At 43.7% G+C, this 18,816-nt stretch overlaps 1 protein-coding gene across 1 annotated transcript in view; it reads left to right on the top strand.

Moving 5' to 3' along the window:
• The first annotated feature begins 5,316 nt into the window (after positions 1-5,316).
• The window catches only part of TECTA (tectorin alpha), a 78,432-nt gene continuing 64,932 nt past the window's right edge, over positions 5,317-18,816 (top strand). The window contains exons 1-5 of the mRNA XM_032285166.1: positions 5,317-5,380; positions 8,386-8,519; positions 11,648-11,935; positions 15,536-15,673; positions 16,022-16,187. Of these exons, the coding sequence (XP_032141057.1) occupies positions 5,317-5,380; positions 8,386-8,519; positions 11,648-11,935; positions 15,536-15,673; positions 16,022-16,187 (790 nt within the window). The remainder of the gene's footprint in view (positions 5,381-8,385; positions 8,520-11,647; positions 11,936-15,535; positions 15,674-16,021; positions 16,188-18,816) is intronic.

Raw genomic sequence — 18,816 nt, 5'->3', positions numbered from 1 at the left:
TTACAGGCACACTACACGCCCAGCTAACTTTTGTGTTTTTAGTAGAGATACGGTTTCGCCTATAGGTCTTGAACTTCTGGTCTTGAACTCCTGACCTCAGGTGATCGATCCATCTGCCTCAACCTCCCAAAGTAGTGCTGGGATTGCAGGTGTGAGCCACCGTGCCCAGCCCTTGCTCTTTTTTTATTATACAGAGGACGCGATGCTTTTGTTGGCTGCCCATCTGCTTTGCCCCTTGGATACTGTGCTCTATTAACCATGTCCTTGACTCTTTAAGCATCAGGCCCCTTGGCTGCCCCTCTGATCTTCTTGGTCATTGTAAAAATTATGACTGCCCCCCCAACCTTCCTGGCTTCACACAATAGAGTGATGTCACCTGGCCTATATTTCTTCAGGGACCCATCATCTTCGTTGCTAGCAGAGAGCCAAGTTTCATGACCACCTTTCCTGGCATTAGCCTTGGCTGGCACTGGGGAGCCACCACTGAGCTGCTTAGTGATGTTGGTGCCTCCCTTCTCCAGTATATTCCTGCTGGCTTTGGTAGCTGGTGCATCTGTCCTCTGGCCTTCCATGGAAAATGATTGTCCAGTGGGCCTAGCAAAGTCACGTAATATATCTATTCTAGCATGCAAACACCCAGGAGGCTTTCAGTCCCTTCACTTTGGCCATCAGCCATGGTGATTCAGGCATTTGAACCTTACTCAGTGTGAGCCATCACTTTTTCCAGGCTTTTTGAAGCATCTCTAGGAGTGAGTTTGCACCATCCCCTGGAGTGCCCCTACGTCAACAAACTCTCCCTTGTTCTATCTTGTGGTGCAGCCTCCTTGATAGAGCAGCCTCAGAATCCAGCCTCTGGGGATGCCCTCCCCTCATCGCTACCAGTGTATGCTGGAGCTTCCCACTTGCAGCACCTTCGTGGACACAATGCCTTTCGTCTCCTGGCAGACCTGGCATATCTCTGGCTGGGTTATGCGGCAGTTTAGCTCTGATTACAGGCCTGGCATTCAGGAGAGAGGGTGGGAGAAGCTTTTGAAGGGAGCAACTGTTGCCTTGTGGGGGAAAGTCCTTTTTATTGTCTTCCTGTGCTGGGAGAAATTTTAGCTCCTGATGGTGCGGAGTAGGATGTGTCTAAAGGCTCAGAAGTTTTGAGAAATAAATCTTTGGAGGCGTCTACCCAGATAGCCTCCAAATGAGGCTAAGTATATAAAATAGTTATATAGAATACCTATACATATGTGTGTACATGAGTATATGATAAATCCTATGTTTAATATATGTATGCATATAATATATATAATAAATTATAAATATATATATATATGTGTGTTTCCCAACTAGGCCTTGATATTGGCATAGTAGAGCTGCTTCCCTTGAGCACCTGACCAAGTCTTTGTCATTCAGCAGGGTTCTCCAGAGCCAAAACTGCCCATTAGGGGAGTCTTGCTTTGGGTGGAAAGTGCTAGACCATGTAGCCTGACCTTGGCCAGTCGTTGGCTGTGGGCTGCCCCATGAAGAGTGTGCCCTGGGATTCAGCACTGACGCTGTGCCTGAAGGTGCCGGGGGCTGGAGGCTGTTGGCCAACTGCGCTTCTCACGTCTCTGCTGTACAGGGATCTGAGTGGCACATCTCCATGTCTGCCATAGCCAAAATAGCTGCATCATTTCAAAGTAGCTCACATCTGATCATCTGTTCCACAGAAAAAGGTATACGAAACTTAAGAAAACAAAACAAAAACAAAAACATTCCACACATAAAACCCATTCTGACTGGGCACGGTGGCTCATGCCTGTAATCCTAGCACTTTGGGAGGCCGAGGCGAGAGGATGACCTGAAATCAAAATCAGGAGTTGGACACCAGCCTGGCCAACATGGTGAAACCCCGTCTGTACTAAAAATGCAAAACTTAGCCAGGTATGGTGGTGCACCCTGGTAATTTCAGCTGAGGTGGGAGAATTACCTGAACCTGGGAGGTGGTTTACAAAAGCAACAACAACAACATTCTACTTGATTTTAGGGGACCATAGTTTTTGTTTTGTTGGCGCTGTCTTTCCTCTTGCCTATAAAACAGCATCGACTTCTGCCGTCTCTTTTATAAAGCGCAGATATCTTGGGTGACTAGCTCCGACCCATCCCCACCCTACCCCAGATCTAAATCTTGTCAGAAATCTTTGCTCACCTCACACTTTCAACAAAGTAAGTCCTCCTGCTGACACAGCATGAAAAGAGAATTTTGTCATTTGTCAATCTGTGACCACTGAGAACACACACCAGAACACACACTCACTGACCAGCTTCCCAGTCCAACGAGTGATAAGGCAGCCTGGTCTCTCCCCACGCACCCGATGTTCCCTCACAGTCGGATTCTCAAAGGCATTCGAATTCATGTTTGCCACCATCTTGTGTATCTGGTTATGCCCAGATGGCATTTATACCAGCAGCAGTCCTGCCTCGAGAAGGACGGAGCATCCAGCGTGGGTCAAAAGGACTGAGATATAAATATCCTAGAGCGCATGAAAAAAGAAAGCAATTAGTATACTGCTAGCAGTTTATTAAAACAGAGCCAACGATTTTGCTTCAAGACATTTAGGTTGACTACTCGACTAAAACCTTAATAAAGGCTGGACAAGGAGAATCCTCTAGATGAGTCTTATTTTATTTTAAATAGGCACCCAAGAAACTAGAGTTTCTCTTACGTAAATATGTGCCTTTCCAAGCACTCCTAGATTCCAAAGAAAAATAAATAGATGTGAGTCATTTGGAGAAAAGCAGTCATTTAACATCTGTAAGTAAATATGTGTTGAGGATTCATAATACCAGTGAGAGAATAAACAATGTGGGAAACCTGCTGAATTATCACAGGCTTTTGGAAAAACATGGAGTAATTTAAGCTAAAAAAAATTTAGTTCACCAAGCACTCTTGTCCGTTTTAAGACAACATGCTTAAACCCAGAATTATATTTCTTTTGTACAGTTGGCATTTAAATGTCTGTTCAGAGAAAATTTGGCATAATTTTTAAATTCCCAATGATTTGCAGAAGAGTTTTGTGTTTTTTTTTTCCTGCTACATTCAGGTTACTTCTTTCTTAATAAATTCCATTTAAACATTTTGATTGTAGATTTAGCTTATGCCTTAGGCAATCTTTCTCATTCCACATCTATAGGATGCTTGGAAGCATCTAACTGAGCATATTTCCCCCTTATTCACATGCCTTTTAAACTATTCACTTACTGCAAATTTTTATCAGGAAAGGTTCATCTCCCACCTCTGCCTCCAGTGACCCTCACCGGGTGTCAGGGGAGGTTTCCAGGGCAGGGTTTGGGATTTCCCTGGTGGAAGATCATGTCTAGTACTATGTGCCTTAATAGATTTTGCCTGGAAAGTACCCTGTCCTGTCTCCAGCAGAGCAGTTCATCAGAGAGAAAAGAGAGGGCATAAAACCTAAAAAGTTTGGAAAAGTTTCTTTAAATACTTCATGCATACCTGTGAAAAAATAGATTAGAGCCTATCTGTGGCTACTGTTCAAAACGAGAGAAACAAAAAAAGACTTTAATAGAAAACTAACTTCATTTAAATGTTGGAGGCAGCTGCTTTGTTTGGAGTTTTAATCCCATGCCGGTGGATGCTAATTCTGTAACATTATACAGATGCCTTCTTTTGGGTACAAAGGTAGAAGGGGGGGTTCTTTTGTGTTTTTCAGTGCAAAGTGATTCTGATCAGAAAGGGCCAAGGTTTCAGCTCCAAGTACCTGACATTTCCATCTGAATCTACTTTTTTTTTTTTAAGAGGAAAAAAAGGTTTAGTTTTTCAGGAAAAGAACCTCTCTACGCAATCCTGAAACTGATCTTTAGATTTACTTTTCCTTAATCAATAGAAAAAAACTTGATTGCAACTCAACACTTACCTGTCTCTAGTGCAGGACTAACTTAATTTTTGGTTTTAAGAGTACGGGATTCAGACATCATTTCAGGAATGAGAAATTATTGGCAACAAGTTGAGGAGAATTAACATGAATTCTTGTTTTACCTAATTTTTCGTGGTTTACCAAGATTTGGCTTAATATTTCTGACTCAGTTCCTCCAGCCTCTACAGAACAGGTTAGTGACATTTTTCATAAATACAAATATCTAAATGAATCCTCCTTCCTCCTCTCTGAACCAGTTCCCTAAGGGCTCAAGTCTTAAACTTGCATGGTATCTGTCTCCTTTAAAGCTGTGTGTGATCTCTGCTAAAGCCTTTGTACCATTTTCTGCAAAGCTGACTATTATTTAATATGTGCTTGAAATTTCAACATGTACACTTGACAACTAAAGATTTGCAATAAAACTCTCACAGGATAAATTCATTGCCTTTCCCGTGAAAGTTTGGCTGAAGAACTGTGATAACTTCAAATGATAAGAGGAAGGTTTTTGTTTTTAAGAATACTGTCAAGAGCAGACTTCATGGTCTAGCCACGCACTTTGGTGATGTCTAACCTGAGCTTGCATCCGTGTTCTCATTGCAGCTTTGCGGAGTGACACAGACAAAACGTGCTCCTAATGGAGGGTAAAGCCACCGTGCAACTGAATGTAAACTAACATGAAAACAAGTTCATCTTTGCTATGATCCTTCTTTAAGTAACTTGTTGGAACGAATTGGTCGCTTGTGCCCTGGATTCTATTTTTATTGTAATTTCAGCCCTGGATTGGTTCCTTTTTATTATTAATGTGTCTGTCATTCATTTCCCTATGGGAAGTCAGTGGACAGAGTAGACTGTCCCTGAATCTGGTCAATACTTCAAAATCACGGACCGGCTCCATTCTTTGGAGACGGTGATGGCAAACTCTAAGTTCTCCTAGCAGTAGAACACGTTGTATTTTAACCATTTTTGTTTGATCCTGATAGAAAGCTGCTGTGAAAATTAGGAAGGACAGGTCTCACGGGGAAGTGGTTTCTGTTGCAGACACAACCCGGAATCTGCATGCGTCTTGAGCGTTGGGTCCTAGTTTTCAGTGCTTTGCTCCATGCGAGGAGATACCTTTCCTTTACTTATACTGCTTTCACTCATTTCTAAATAATTACTTGACAATTTGAGTGATCTCATTACACTTCCAGACTGGCTTCTTCTGGGCATCTAATTTGTTCATGAAATGCTGAACTTAGGTGGACCTGCCAGCATTCAGGGGATTTCAGCCCGACTCAACACGGTTGATGTTGTGATGTGAATTTGTTCTATGATGGTTTTGATGGTGTTGGGATTTGTCACCAAACACACCTGGTGTTCTATTTACTCTGGCAAGCTGGAGATTTTTTTTTCTTTTTCTTTTTAAAATTCCAGGATGAATTATTCATCATTCCTTAGAATTTGGATCTCTTTCATCTTTGCACTTGTACGGCACCAAGGTGAGTACTACAGAATTCCATAAAGCTCTCGGTTAGCATGCTCTTGAATTGGTAAAGACACGCTTTTATTGGAACCATAATTGTAAGGGCAGGTGCATGTGTGTACAAGAGAAAAATGTAATTGAATTCTATTACCAAGGGAAAAATTCATTAACTTTAAATGAGGTTTACTTATATTCCACTTTTTTCTTATTCAACTTCAAACACTGCTTGTATATGTCAGTTTGCCCTGAGATAATGGAGTAGATTTTTAAAATAATGCAAAATTATTTCCATTAAAAGTCGATGAGATTGGTGTATGTGCACCCCATGTCTGATCACTGATTCCCATTAAGGCATTTAATTTGTGCTGGATACTTTAAATAATCTACTTATTTTAGCCAAAAATGAGGAAATTACAATGGCATTGATGTAGTGGTTTGTGTATCAGTGACCTTTTACATGGCCCCCAAATCTAAAACTGCAAGTGAAAGAAGACAATTATTCCTCTCAGCGATTCCTTCTTTTTCTCTGCATAGCACTGCCTTGGATGAGTGGAAGGCCACATATACTTTTTTCTACTGTTGTTTTGGACTTTAGACAAAGATGGGCAGTCTACCTAGATTTTAACTTTTTATGGCTAAAGTTCTAAGGCACCTTTCTTTATTTTGCCAGTTTGCTTAGTTCAGGTGGCACATGAGTACAAGTCTGAGATGAACACATCAAGCCCCTGTGCAGCTCTAATATTTTTCCCAAGTTGGTGAATTTAAACAGGTAACGCATAGTGTGAAACACCACGAGAATGAAAGAGTGCCAATGACTTCAACCTTCTACCCGAGCTCCAAGAAAGTATATCTTATTGACGGAAGAAGAAAAATCCTGGAAACATAGCTATTTTTATCGTGAAATTCTCAGCTTAGGGCAAGCAGGGTTAATTACTGTAGTTGAAACCTACGCCTTTGTATTTAGCACCCTCTTTTTCATTTGACAAGTATTTATTATTTACTATATTAGATATTCTTGTTTGTATCCTTCTTAAAATTAAAAATATTTAACTGTCCATTTTTTCCTATTCAAAATTGTGAACGAATTAGGATTATCCACGAAGAGAAGACTCTTGCAAACTGCCTCACCTTTGCAGCAGAAGAGGAAGTTAGGGTCATTCTTGTTGGCCATGGTTTTCTGTCTCCTCCATCAGGGATTATGGGTTTTCCATTCCCTAGGCAGATTGGCCAATCAGTGTAACCCAAACTATCAATTCATCTTTTCATAAAAATGATTATAATTCAGTGTGAATTTGAGCCCTTATTCATACTTGGACACGACTCCTAAAAAGTTTATAGGATTTATCCTTCCAGGATAAATCCATGCCAGGACTTAATTTGTTACTGTTAACTTGAGAAACAAAAACCTGCGTATAATACTATAGTAGAGCTTATAAATATATATTTTTTAATTCCTACCTTCCAGGAGTTTTTAATTTGTTGCTATTATGTAAATAGAAATGTTAGATGATCCCTTTTCATCTGCTGGTTGTAACATTAAATACATCCCATGGGCAAATAGCGTCTATGATCCAACACAGTGCCACCTATAGGCTCAAATTTGGGTGGCTTCTCAACAACTTCTGGAGTCTGGATGACAATACATACACACTAATAACCTGACTAGTTTTCCTGCTCTCTCTGGATGTCAGCCCCTGGAAAGAGATTAGCTCTCTGTTGAGGCAGAACTCCTCTTGCTCCCTGCTTCAGAATTGGAGAGCTGGCGCTTGGCCTGGTGCAATGGGGCTGCTTTCTGGCCCCTTTGCACTCTCTTTTACATGAGCTGTTGTCTGTTCACTAAAAGCCTCCCAAAGGAGCAAAGACAGTCCTTGGCCGGTTGCTCTCCAGCCTATCACTCCCATCAGTGCAGAGCAGGGACTTTCCCGAGGAGAAGGCCTGACATGAGAAAGGGGCGTTGGCATCTCACGGCAGCAAGTAGGAACCTCAAGAACTGTGACTGACGCCCAGAATGGGCTTGCCATTGCCCTATAAAAAAAGGAAAAAAGGGAGAGAACGATAATGTCCTATTGTTTCATATTTATTCAAGAGAAGAAAGGACAGAGGCAGAGAAACGTGACACCCAAAATGTAGATTATTTCACAGATGCTATTGGACTGGATCCTCAATGATGCAGACCCCAGGGAGCTTGTCTCATCTCTCCCACAAAACTGAGCCACACCTTGCAACAAACAGTATGGACAGGAAACATGGGAGCAGCAAGCCAGGGCTGCCAGGAGATGGGGTGACCCTGTCAGCGGGGGGTACAGTGTGTGTTTGTGTGATGTGATGGCTCTCCAGTGACCAGGAGGACCAGTCAGAGAGCCCTGCACCTCTTCTCCAAAGAGTTCTCAAGGACCCAACCCCCTGGCCCTGGAGGATCTCATATCTGTCTTTTGTAAAAAGGAGTTGGGCAAAGAGCCCCTTGCAGGGTCAGCCCTCGATCAAGGTCATTCACAGACCAATTACTACAAATCCCCTCCTCTCACTTTTGTCCCAGTTCCCACTGTTATTTGTTTCCTTCTGGGATCCGGGATTTTCTCCAACTGTGAGGCAAGAGGGAGGGAACTCCTTTCGGGAAAAGACATGATAGTGGAATTCTTGAGCTAGAATGGACCTTCAAAACTGTGGCCATGCCCGACGAGCCCACCTCTCAGTATACAGAGAGCTCCAGGCTCCAGGGAAATTTCACAAATTTCCAGCCAGTTGTAACCATAGATATCACCAAGATGCTTGAAAGTGCAAGAACATGCACAAAGTGCTTTCTCCTGTGGAGAAATAGTATCACTCCCATTCTCCCGTTTCCCAGAGGCAGAAGATACTGCACTGCGTATGGCCCAGGTCTAGGATGAATGAGAAGGCAGTATGACTTGCATTCAGCTTACAAGCCTTACTGAAAGAAGCTGGCTTCAGTAGGTAGGAGGGATGTAGCTTGCCAAACGGAAGAGGGAGCTGCCATCTATTAACCATCATCTCTCTTGACAGCTCAGCCCAGGGAGCTCATGTATCCATTTTGGCAGAATGACACCAAAACCCCTAAAGTAGACGATGGAAGCTCATCTGAGATTAAGTTGGCCATCCCAGTTTTCTTCTTCGGCGTTCCTTACCGCACTGTCTATGTAAGTGGAGAAGCAGCCCAGCTGTTGCTCTCTGGCCCTCCCTTTTGTTTGTCATTAAGAAAAGCATTTTAAGTATCCTCTGCCAGAGCTCTGGGAAGGGAGGATTTATTGACAGCCAAAACGACAAGTTCTGAGATTTCATGAGCCAATAGGTTTTATGATTAAGAAAGTCAAAGGTATATTTAATGGCTAATGGTCACAGTAGAGGAGTGTACAGGGCAATAAATTGCTTTTGTGGGTAATTAAACATAGAAGTGAAGCAGAAGCCCCAATGCCATGAAAATTATTTCTGCCACTCAACAAGATAAAAAGATACAGTGAACCACAGTAGGAGCAATATCATTTTTCTTTTCCTTCTGGGGGTGTGAAAAGTTTAGGCATCTGCTGTTCTTGGGCTTCCTACCAATTTGAAGCAGAGTTGGAACATAGGAGATGGGTAATCAACTATTATGTCAAAGTTGTTTGCAGAATTGCCCACCCTCAATGGATCTGTAGATAGGCCAGAGGGTCCCATCATCCAACCTGCACTAAGAAATGGTTCTGTTTGTGATCAGAGCTCTCCTAGGGACCTGTGTTCTCAGATTTTTGTTTTTGTTTTTTTGGATCTTTGGGTTTGCTGCTAGTGAAATGATTGCACATGAAGAGAAGGATTCAGAGCAGCCAAGCCTGGCTTAATTGTTGGCCCTAAAGAACTGGGTGAGGCATATATAGATTATACCATGTCCCTGGAGGAAGAATGCAACTGTAAGCATGTTCACCTCTGGCCATCTCTATGTCTGAGACCTCTCTTTTCACCAACTTTTAATTTATGGCTCAGGGACGATTCCCACTAGAAAAGAGCTTCCTATACCATTACCTAAGCAGTGGTCCCCGAACCTGCAGAAGCAGGGAAGCAGGGTTACACAAGCACTCAATGTCTTTTCTCAGGCCCCACCTCAGACCTACTGAGTCAGAAACTTTGAGAGGATGGGCCAGTAATCTGTGTTTTAATGAGTCCCCCAAGTGGTTCTGATGCCCACAAAAGTTTGAGAACCACTGATCTTAACCATAGGATATAATCAAGACACATGTGAGTCATCACCAGCTTCTTCTGCCAGTCTGTGTGTTTTAATTACACCTATTGTTCCCTAGTGAACACTTCACTCTGGCATCCTGAAATGCCTTTTATGCTTTACTCACGGCAGGGCATCCCTAGTCTGTGTTTGTAATAGCTGGTTGTACGTCTTGGGATGTGTTGACCTGATTTTGGCAATAAGGGAGTGAGGACTTCCGTACTAGCAGCCCAGTTAAGCTAGTTTTTCTTCTCTATTGCGCTGTGTGATATGGAGTCTGAAGAATTTTTTCTTGCTCTTGCAAAAGGAGGGTCCTTAGTTTGAGGCAGACTTATTTGAGGGTAAATTGTTCCTTGTGTTTCCAACCCTTTGAGTAGTGCAGTTTTCTTCAAGCCTCTGGTTGTTCCCTATTACTGGAAGACAATAGGCTCTTAATGTCCTTGTAGCTCAGTCTCCTGCTTCTCTTCCAAACCCAAAGCCTTGCTTCCAAATATGAAGACCTACCCTTGGCCCAGGTCTTGATAACTTGCCTCTGGGATCTGGGCCACTGTGAATGTCCATAATCTTACTGGTTAACAGGAATTTAACATACAATTGGAATGTATAGGAAAATGATCTCCAGGTTTTCTATATCCAAGAATTGCAGTTCCCATTGCAGGCACTTCTGCTGCTGAAGCTATACAAACCATGGGGTTAAAGCATTTTATCTACCAAAGTACAGAGCTGCGAATTCAGGCAGCGGTCCTGTGTAAACTGAGGGTATATCTTGGCCTGTGATTTCCAGTAAGGTTTCCTATTTAATTGGTTTACTAAGCCATTTACAAGTTATGAAATAGTAAGATAGTCATTTACATAAACAATGTGAAGTAGTCATGCCTCAGTTTTTATGCAGCGATTATACAAAGACACTATCACACCACATGGGATGGAATGGAACTGGGCATCTGTAGGTCTTAACCTTGCCCTTGCTCTGAGCATGGGAGTGGTTGTAACGTCAGTGGAGGTCTTTTAAATGTCCCACCCAGAGCAGCAAGGGAAGCAAGGCCTAACACAGGGCACCTCGATTTTCAAATTTACTTCCTCGCTTATTTACATTTCCTGTTTCTTTTGTGTTAGTGACCCTGAATCTGTCTTTGTTACCCATGTTACTCCCTGTCTGGCCCAGCACACAAGCACACCATCCCCAGTACACACACCCATACACCACCCCCAGTATACACACGTACACACCCACCCCAGTATATACACACACATATACACCACTCCCAGTACACACCTATACATGCCACCTCAGTAAGCACTCAAACCCCACCCCCAGTGTACACATACATACATACCCACTCCAGTATACACACACTGCCTATCCCAGTACACACACACCCCAATATACACACACACCCCAATATACACACACACACATACACCCCAGCACATACATAGATGTCCCACCTCAGTAAGCACACACACACACCACCCCCAGTACACACACAGACACCCTCCACCCCAGTATACACCCCCTCACCCAGGACACAAACACACATACACATCCCAGTATACACACACACTCCATCCCCAGTACACACACACAAACTCCCCACTACAGAATACACACAAAAAGCCCACTCTAGTACATGCACACACACTCCAGTACACACGCACCTCACCCCAATACACACACATGCTTACACACCTCACCTCCAGTACACATACACACACAACCCTCAGTACACACACATGCACATCTCACCTGCAGTACACACACTCACACACATAAGCACAACTCAGAAGCATTTGATAAGTGTACATAGAGACAGGACAGGGAACATGAAAATGAGACTGATTATTAATAAGAACTGAAGCTGGTTACAAATCGAACGTGAAAGAAAACCAATGAGTTTGTCTGGAAGTAAATGAACCTCTTAGTTTGAGCAATGGAAGCTGGTATTTGGGGGGTTCTAAATCAGTAGCGTAAAAGTTGTTTCATTCATACAATTAGGCGAATGTCTGTCTTGGTTTGTGACTCTGAAGTTGGTATGGCTTCAGATCCACTGTGCAAAACCTTTCTTATTTTCGTAGGTCAATAACAACGGAGTTGTTTCCTTCAACGTGCTAGTGAGCCAGTTCACGCCAGAATCCTTTCCCCTGACAGATGGGAGGGCCTTCATCGCCCCATTTTGGGCAGATGTGCACAATGGAATTCGAGGCGAGATCTATTACAGAGAGACCATGGACCCTGTCATCTTGAAAAGAGCCACCAAGGACATCAGGAAGTACTTCAAAGACATGGCAACCTTCTCTGCCACTTGGGTTTTCATTGTGACATGGGAGGAAGTCACCTTTTATGGAGGCAGCAGCACCACACCTGTAATAATTCAAATTTTCCGCTTTCCACTTCATAACCTGACATCTAATTCTTGTCCGTCTTCGCTACCGTGAAGGAGTCTAATTATTAGAGCTAAGGAGTGTCAGTTCCCTTGAGTTAAACTAATGAGTCTCGCTACCTACTTTGCAGGAAACAGAGGGAACTATCATAGCTAACCAGCCCAGTCAGCCGTAATATTTCAGAAGATATGTCACCCCTATCACAAATCATTACTAATGTCTAAAAAGAACCCCTCAAAAACTTTCCTGCTGTCAGTGACATTCCCGTTTTGTAGGAGAGTGATTGAGGCACTGAGACCCATTCCCGGCCACATGCATAGGGACCCATTTAGGGACCCAAAGGTCCTTTTCTCTTGCCAGAGGTACAAATGCCTCTTTCCACCCCTAATTTTCTCCCCCCTCTCCCCAGTAGAACCTGGTTGGAAGAGAAAAATAGGGTCCCAAGTTTGGGCTGAGATGATCTGGCTCATTTCGTTATGCTGTGACATTTTTTTTTATTGTGACCAGGGCTGAAGTTATTCGTATATGATGTTGATTAGAGTGGGCAGTTAAAGCGTTTCATGAATAAAGTTTTAACATCTGCTCTGGAATCCCAAATAAGCAGTCAAATAAAAGTCAAATAAGAAAGATTATCACTGGCATTATCGCAGAGATAATCAACTTTCTGCATAAAGGGACAGAAAGCAGTTTTCACAAAAGCCTGCAGCTTGTTTGGGTGACTTTGCCAGTGGAGAGTTTTGAAGTACAGACACATCTTCAACTGCATAATTTCTAGTAAGCAAAGACACTCAAAAATCTGCCCTCCACTTACTGAGGATTATTTCCGATTCCATCTGTTTTCCAATTTCCTTGGCAACGAGTCAATTGTTTAGGGGCGGAACAAAAACCACTGAGTTAGAGAGAGGTGGAAGAGTGCTGGGCTTGCAGTTCACAGCTGTAACACCATGAACACATTATGTTTCAGCACCTTCTAGCCAGAGCATCAAGAAGCACTTTATCGCTACGAGGTTCTGTAGAACAGAAAGACACAAGTTTAAACAGTGGATGCATTGGCTAGAAATAACCTCTAAAGAAGCATACATTTCCCTCTGTCACGTTATGGATCGCTAACGACTCCTCGGGTGATGTTTTATGTCCTTTAAACCTCACATCTTCCAGCATTAGAATGCAGGATGCCAGCAATCGATAAATTTTAGTGTTGTGGGGGGAAGAGAAGAAATGCCCGTCCATTGCTGACCACCACTTTTTCAAAAAACTTCCCTTGGCAATAAAAATGGCAAGATAATTTAGATACTTTCTGGCTTGTACTTTGGAGTAAATTTTTGAACTAGGCGAGAATTCTTTCTATGAGGATGAATGAAGCAACATCTAAGTGCTTTGAGCTCCTTGGAGAAAAAAGATGATGTAGTTCTCTGGGGCTGCAGAAGTGTCCATCCGTCCCCATCTTTGAAATTGGCCCTGCCTCTTTTATCCTGTTATTCCACGTTTCCTATTCTACATAGAAACATGTATCATCAGGCCAGCTAAACACTGGGCTTGAGAGATCTTTTAAAGGCAAAAAAAAAAAAAAAAAAAAAAAAATTCTTGTGTGAGGCCAACATAAGGGAAGGAAAGGCGACATGTTTACTTCAAGAAAGGAAAACTAATATTTATTTAGGGTTCACAATGTGTCGGGTAATGAAGACTATTTTTGCATATCATTTAATTCTCCCCAAAATGTTCCCTGATGAGGACTATCTCCAATTTGAAGGGGAGGGAACAGGCTCGGAGAGGTCAAGCATCTTGTTCAAGTGGCAAAAAAAAAAAAAAAGGATTCAAACCTCCTAGGAGGCAGAGCAGGGGTTCAAACCAAAGTCTCCCAACTCCAAATCCCAGGCTCTTCTTTCTTCAGCTGCCTCCGCCTGGGTATCGCTGAAGTCCTCAGAAGCAACAAAGGGTTTTTATCCAGAAGAATCTTAGAATGAATGTTGAAGAGTTCTGTAGCGTAGGAACATGTGAGAGTGAGCCTGGGTGAGTGCGGGTGGCGGTCAGCCTCTGGCGTGTCTCTGGGACAGGTGGTTGGTTTAGAGGTGACTTCAGGGGTTGGAAATGGATTGCTTTTGAGAACTGCTTGGAACAAAGATATTTCCAGCTTCATTCCGGGAGAAGGAATTCACTTCTGTAGGAGAATCCCGGTCTGAAGCAGGCTCTAGCTTTAGTCCTCGCATGACCTTGACTTTGCACCTGTCCCTTGAACAGGAGCTTGCTGTGACCTTACAGCAATCTTGAGCCGACTGCTCACTTGTCTTTGTGTTCCACTTTCCTCTTCTGCAGAACAGGGCCAGAGACTGCAGGCATATAGCTGAGCAAGTCTATCACAAACGCCATCAGCTGTGGCGTGGGAAGAAAAGTTCTTTACAAAAAGGGCTCTTCTTACTCGTAGCTTGCCTCCCTTTCTGGGATCATCTAGAATGGGGAGATTTGGGGCTTCCAAGATCCTCTACCCCAGTTTGATTACACAGGATAAGGATTTGGGTCTTCCTCTGCATCAGACAGAATGTTAACCGGGATGGTGTCAGGCAGCTGGGAAAAGTGCTAGGTTTGAATAGAAAAAGGTCAATGCAGCCTTTCCTTTTAACTCTTATTTCTATTGAATTTCCTGAAAACATGTGACAAGGGGTAAGGATTAGCAAGAGGAAAATATAAAGGACAGGGTTTGCTACAGCTTATTTCTGAAACTGTTTACAAGTTTCATTTGAATTTAAATAACCTCTCTAATCCTAAAAAGTTTAAAATGAAGACAGCATGGAATGACAATGCTCTGAGAGACAGACTGGAACTCTGGCTCAAATCCTGTTTTCTGTTGCTGGGTCACTGTGAAATTTCCAGCAACTCATTTCCTGTAGTCTCTTGTTTTCCTAGCTATAAGATAGGCTTTGGGCCAATACGATCACCCGTCTTTGTGTTGGTCAGGGGTACAGATAAATGTTGAGAATTTTGCCGAATTAAAGTGATGCACAAATGCTCAATTAAAGGAGTAACTTCTCCCCACAAAGTGCTTTTTAAAAATCACTTTCCCAATTCCATCTTTAAAAGGGGAGACACCTCGTCAAGATTAATGTTTTTTTTCCGGGAAGGGAGAGAGCGCAATCCACGTGGTCACTTTAATCACAAGGACTGGTGTCTGCTCCATCTTCCAACCCGCCCTCCAAGGGGAACTGGTGCTTGCTTCCCTGTCCCTGATCTGCTCTTTCCTGTAGTTTATTCTCATGCTGCCATCTATAGGTGGTTTCATGTTATCACATGCTTAGCCGGGCCTCTGAATTTCTGTCTGATAACAAGTGAGAGATGTAAGCGGGCGCTGAGTCAGACTCTGGGTTTATCTCAGGCAATTTCTCTTTTAGATGCACAATCCCACATGTCTTGCTTTCCCCACTGGAGGCGAGAACAAATTCAGAGAGGAGTCAGAGCTGGAGGGCCTGGCTGCAGAGCAGCTCTGAGCTGCCTGTGGGTGGGGAGAGCGCAGGCTGAGGGGAGAACCTCCTTGGGGCCAGGGCCTCCTGGGGAGTGCAAATTATGAGCCTGAGCATTCCCATCCTGTAGGTGAACACCTTCCAGGCCGTCCTGGTGTCTGATGGCTCCTATACGTTCACCCTCTTCAATTATTACGAAATCAACTGGACCACGGGGACAGCGAGTGGCGGCGACCCCCTGACAGGTCTTGGTGGAGTGATGGCACAGGTAGGTGGCTCTCCACTTCACCCTCTCCCCCTCGTGTTTCCATGGCTGTAGTCTCTGCTTCTGTGGCTCAGCATCCTGGAGGGAATCCTGCCACTAGCTTTTAACTAGAGACACACGTCTGATCTTGCAGGTGGACTACGAGGCTATTCCTGCTCATGTTTGGCACCCTGATTAGGCTATGAAATGAACTAGGCAGTCCTGTCTCACCTGGACTGCTGGCATTAATGACTCCAGGAAAAGAGGGCTCTTGACTTCAGATGTGCTGGATTCTAAAAATAAGGTAGTTGGGCCAGTTAACCCATGGGGGACTTTTGTACTCAAAAATCTTGTCTTCCTTTTGTGCTGCAGGCAGGATTTAATGGTGGAAACCTCACCAATTTTTTCAGCCTCCCGGGGTCAAGAACCCCTGAGATTGTGAATATCCAGGAGACCACAAACGTCAATGTTCCAGGCCGCTGGGCATTTAAAGTTGATGGAAAAGAAATTGACCCAGCCAATGGCTGCACCTCCAGGGGTAAAGCTTTTCCTCTGTCTCTGGCAAAGCAGGGTTTGTTTGCTATAGATTGACAGGCAAGCTTTTAAGCCACGGGGGCGGACTCATTCCTGATGCCTTACTCTTTTGACATCTCTCAACTGGGTAATGGAGATCAAGGTAATTTTAGCATGCACATTCATCACACCAGGAGCTGAAACCCTGCATTCGCTACATTGCAACTTTGGAAGTCCTTTTCTGGGGTGTGCACACAGCTATCAGTTCTGAACAACTCCGAAATGGACCAGGATCTTGAGTGATTTCTTGGCCAGAGGGACAGAAGGGAGCCCTCCTGTTTAACATCATTTTCGTTGTTGTTGTTGCCATTTCCTCCCCCCTTTACGTTTTTCTTCTCATCCTTATTCTCGCTCTGCTATCTGCACTTTGTAGATCCACAGGAGTAGGTGCAGTTGGAGTATTGCCAAGTTCCTATGATGGTAAATCAGTACTTCCTAGTATGATAAGAAAAAGAAAAGAAACAAAAAGTAACATAAGTCTTCATAGTAACTTCTCCTAAAATCTTCCCAGCATCAGCCAAACCTGCAGGGATTTGAGGAGAATCAAAGCTGGCTTTAGGTCTCTGTGAATATGCTGTAGTTGAACCTTGATGGATGGCCTTCACATTGAGCACCCAAAATTTGGAGCTTTTCCTAAACGATTAAACCCCTTTAGGTGTGCAAAATCACCCTGGACTTTCAGAGAAACATTCTGGTTTATGGATTCCTGCTTTTATGTGTCCAAAAATATTTAGAAAACAGTATTTCTGCGAATATTTCTACTTCAGGAGGAGAGGCTATAGAAACTAGAAACAGGAAATAATGCATCTATTCATTGGTCTATCTACCCACCCACCCACCCACCCATCCATTTATCCATTCACCCATTCACCCACTCATCCACTACCCATCCATCCATTTATCCATCCACGCATTCACCCACCCATCCATCCACCTACCCACCCACCTACCCACCCGTCTATCTGCTTACCCATCCACCAACCCATCCTTCAAGTCATCCAGCCATTCAACGAGCCATCACATCTCTCTAAAAAACATTTTAAGAGCCCCATTGAAATGCCAGCCACTCTATTATGTGCTAGACTTAAAGCTTCTCTAGCTACCCATGACATTACTATGCTAGAGGAGACAGCCATGGGAACAATGATGACACAGCATAAGACATATTATGATAGACATGCATGTAGGGTGCTGTGGAAGCACAGATGAACACTGTGGAAAATGTGTTTCCAGACCTCTAAGGAAGTTTTGGATAGGAATGAGGAGGTGCCTTTACCCCTCAGATAGAAGCGTGGACTGCTTGTGATGGCAGCCCTGGGAGGCCTCAGGCTTCTGTCTTGGCTTGGCTTCAATTTGTTGATGTTGTCATTTTTCTTTTGAGAGACAGGGTCTGTGTCACCCAGACTGGCTGGAGAACAGTGTCGTGATCATAGTTCACTGTAACTTCAAACTCCAAGCTCCTGAGCTCAAGTGACCCTCCTACCTCAGTCTTCTGAGTAGCTGGGAGTACAAGCACCACCACCATGCTCAGCTAATTACTTTTGTAGAGATGGAGTCTCAGTATATTGCCCAGGCTGGTCTTGAACTCGTGGCCTCAAACCATCTCCCATCTCATCCTTCCAAAGCACTGGGATTAAACATGTGAGCCACTGAACCCAGCCTCAATGTGTTTAATATACAGAAAAGCCACATTCACATGGTCTGACACACCTGTGCCCTCTGCCCCGTTTCCTGTGCTGTGATTAGTGCCTTCGCTCTAAGGTAGGTCATGTGTGAAGATGGCCTGCCTGGGCCCTAGCCTCTGTGAACCCTGTAAAGTCCCCAATTTTCAAAATAACAAATAAATGTTTTGCAGCTAAGCTGGTATTAACTGGATAGGAAATAATCTAGTGCCAGAGCGCATTAGGATTTGAGATTGTACCCTCCTCCAGATTGTAAACAGCATCACTTAAAGCCTGTCCCTTCCCTGTATAGCCTGGACCAGGAGCCTGATAAGTTGCAGGCTCTTGCCCAAATACCTCTTCCCTTTGTCCAAGCATCACAGAGATGTCTGGCTGTGGCCATGCAACCTGAGCGCCCAGTGACAGCCTCTCACCTGAGTCCTGCGAATGAAATGCTGTGATAATGGAAGACATTGGCTTGCAGAGCTGTGGAGCTCGTCAGATGCCAGCTGTGTACACAGTCGCCACTTCCACTTCATTCTTTTCCTCCTGAGTTATAGGTTTGGGTTTCATATACGGGACAAATTCAATATCTTTATACAGACTGCTATGCATTTTTATGTGCCTCTGGACATATTTCAATCTAATGAGATTGGGATTTGGCCTGGGGTATAGAAGGGGAAATGTTCCGTAGAGCTGGTTTATTATATCATCATTCCACAAACAAAATTATCTCAAAGAGTCTACCTTTTGGTCCAAACCTCCTCTATTCAAAGGCATTTTCCATTCATTTATTGAAAGCCTGAAGAAGCAGGGACTGGAAATGATGCTGAGTGGAGGCTGTCACAGTACATGCAGCCCTGAACTAGTGCCAAGGAGTGCTGAGGATTGAGGGTCTGTTTTCAGGGCTGATGCCTATGACCTAGTGGGTAT

The sequence above is a fragment of the Sapajus apella genome, unplaced genomic scaffold (genome assembly GCF_009761245.1).
Source record: "Sapajus apella isolate SASKATOON/1434 unplaced genomic scaffold, GSC_monkey_1.0 scaffold16, whole genome shotgun sequence".
Lineage (NCBI taxonomy): Eukaryota > Metazoa > Chordata > Mammalia > Primates > Cebidae > Sapajus > Sapajus apella.
The sequence above is the reverse complement of the archived record's forward strand: the minus strand, read 5'-3'. Positions and strand labels throughout refer to the sequence as shown.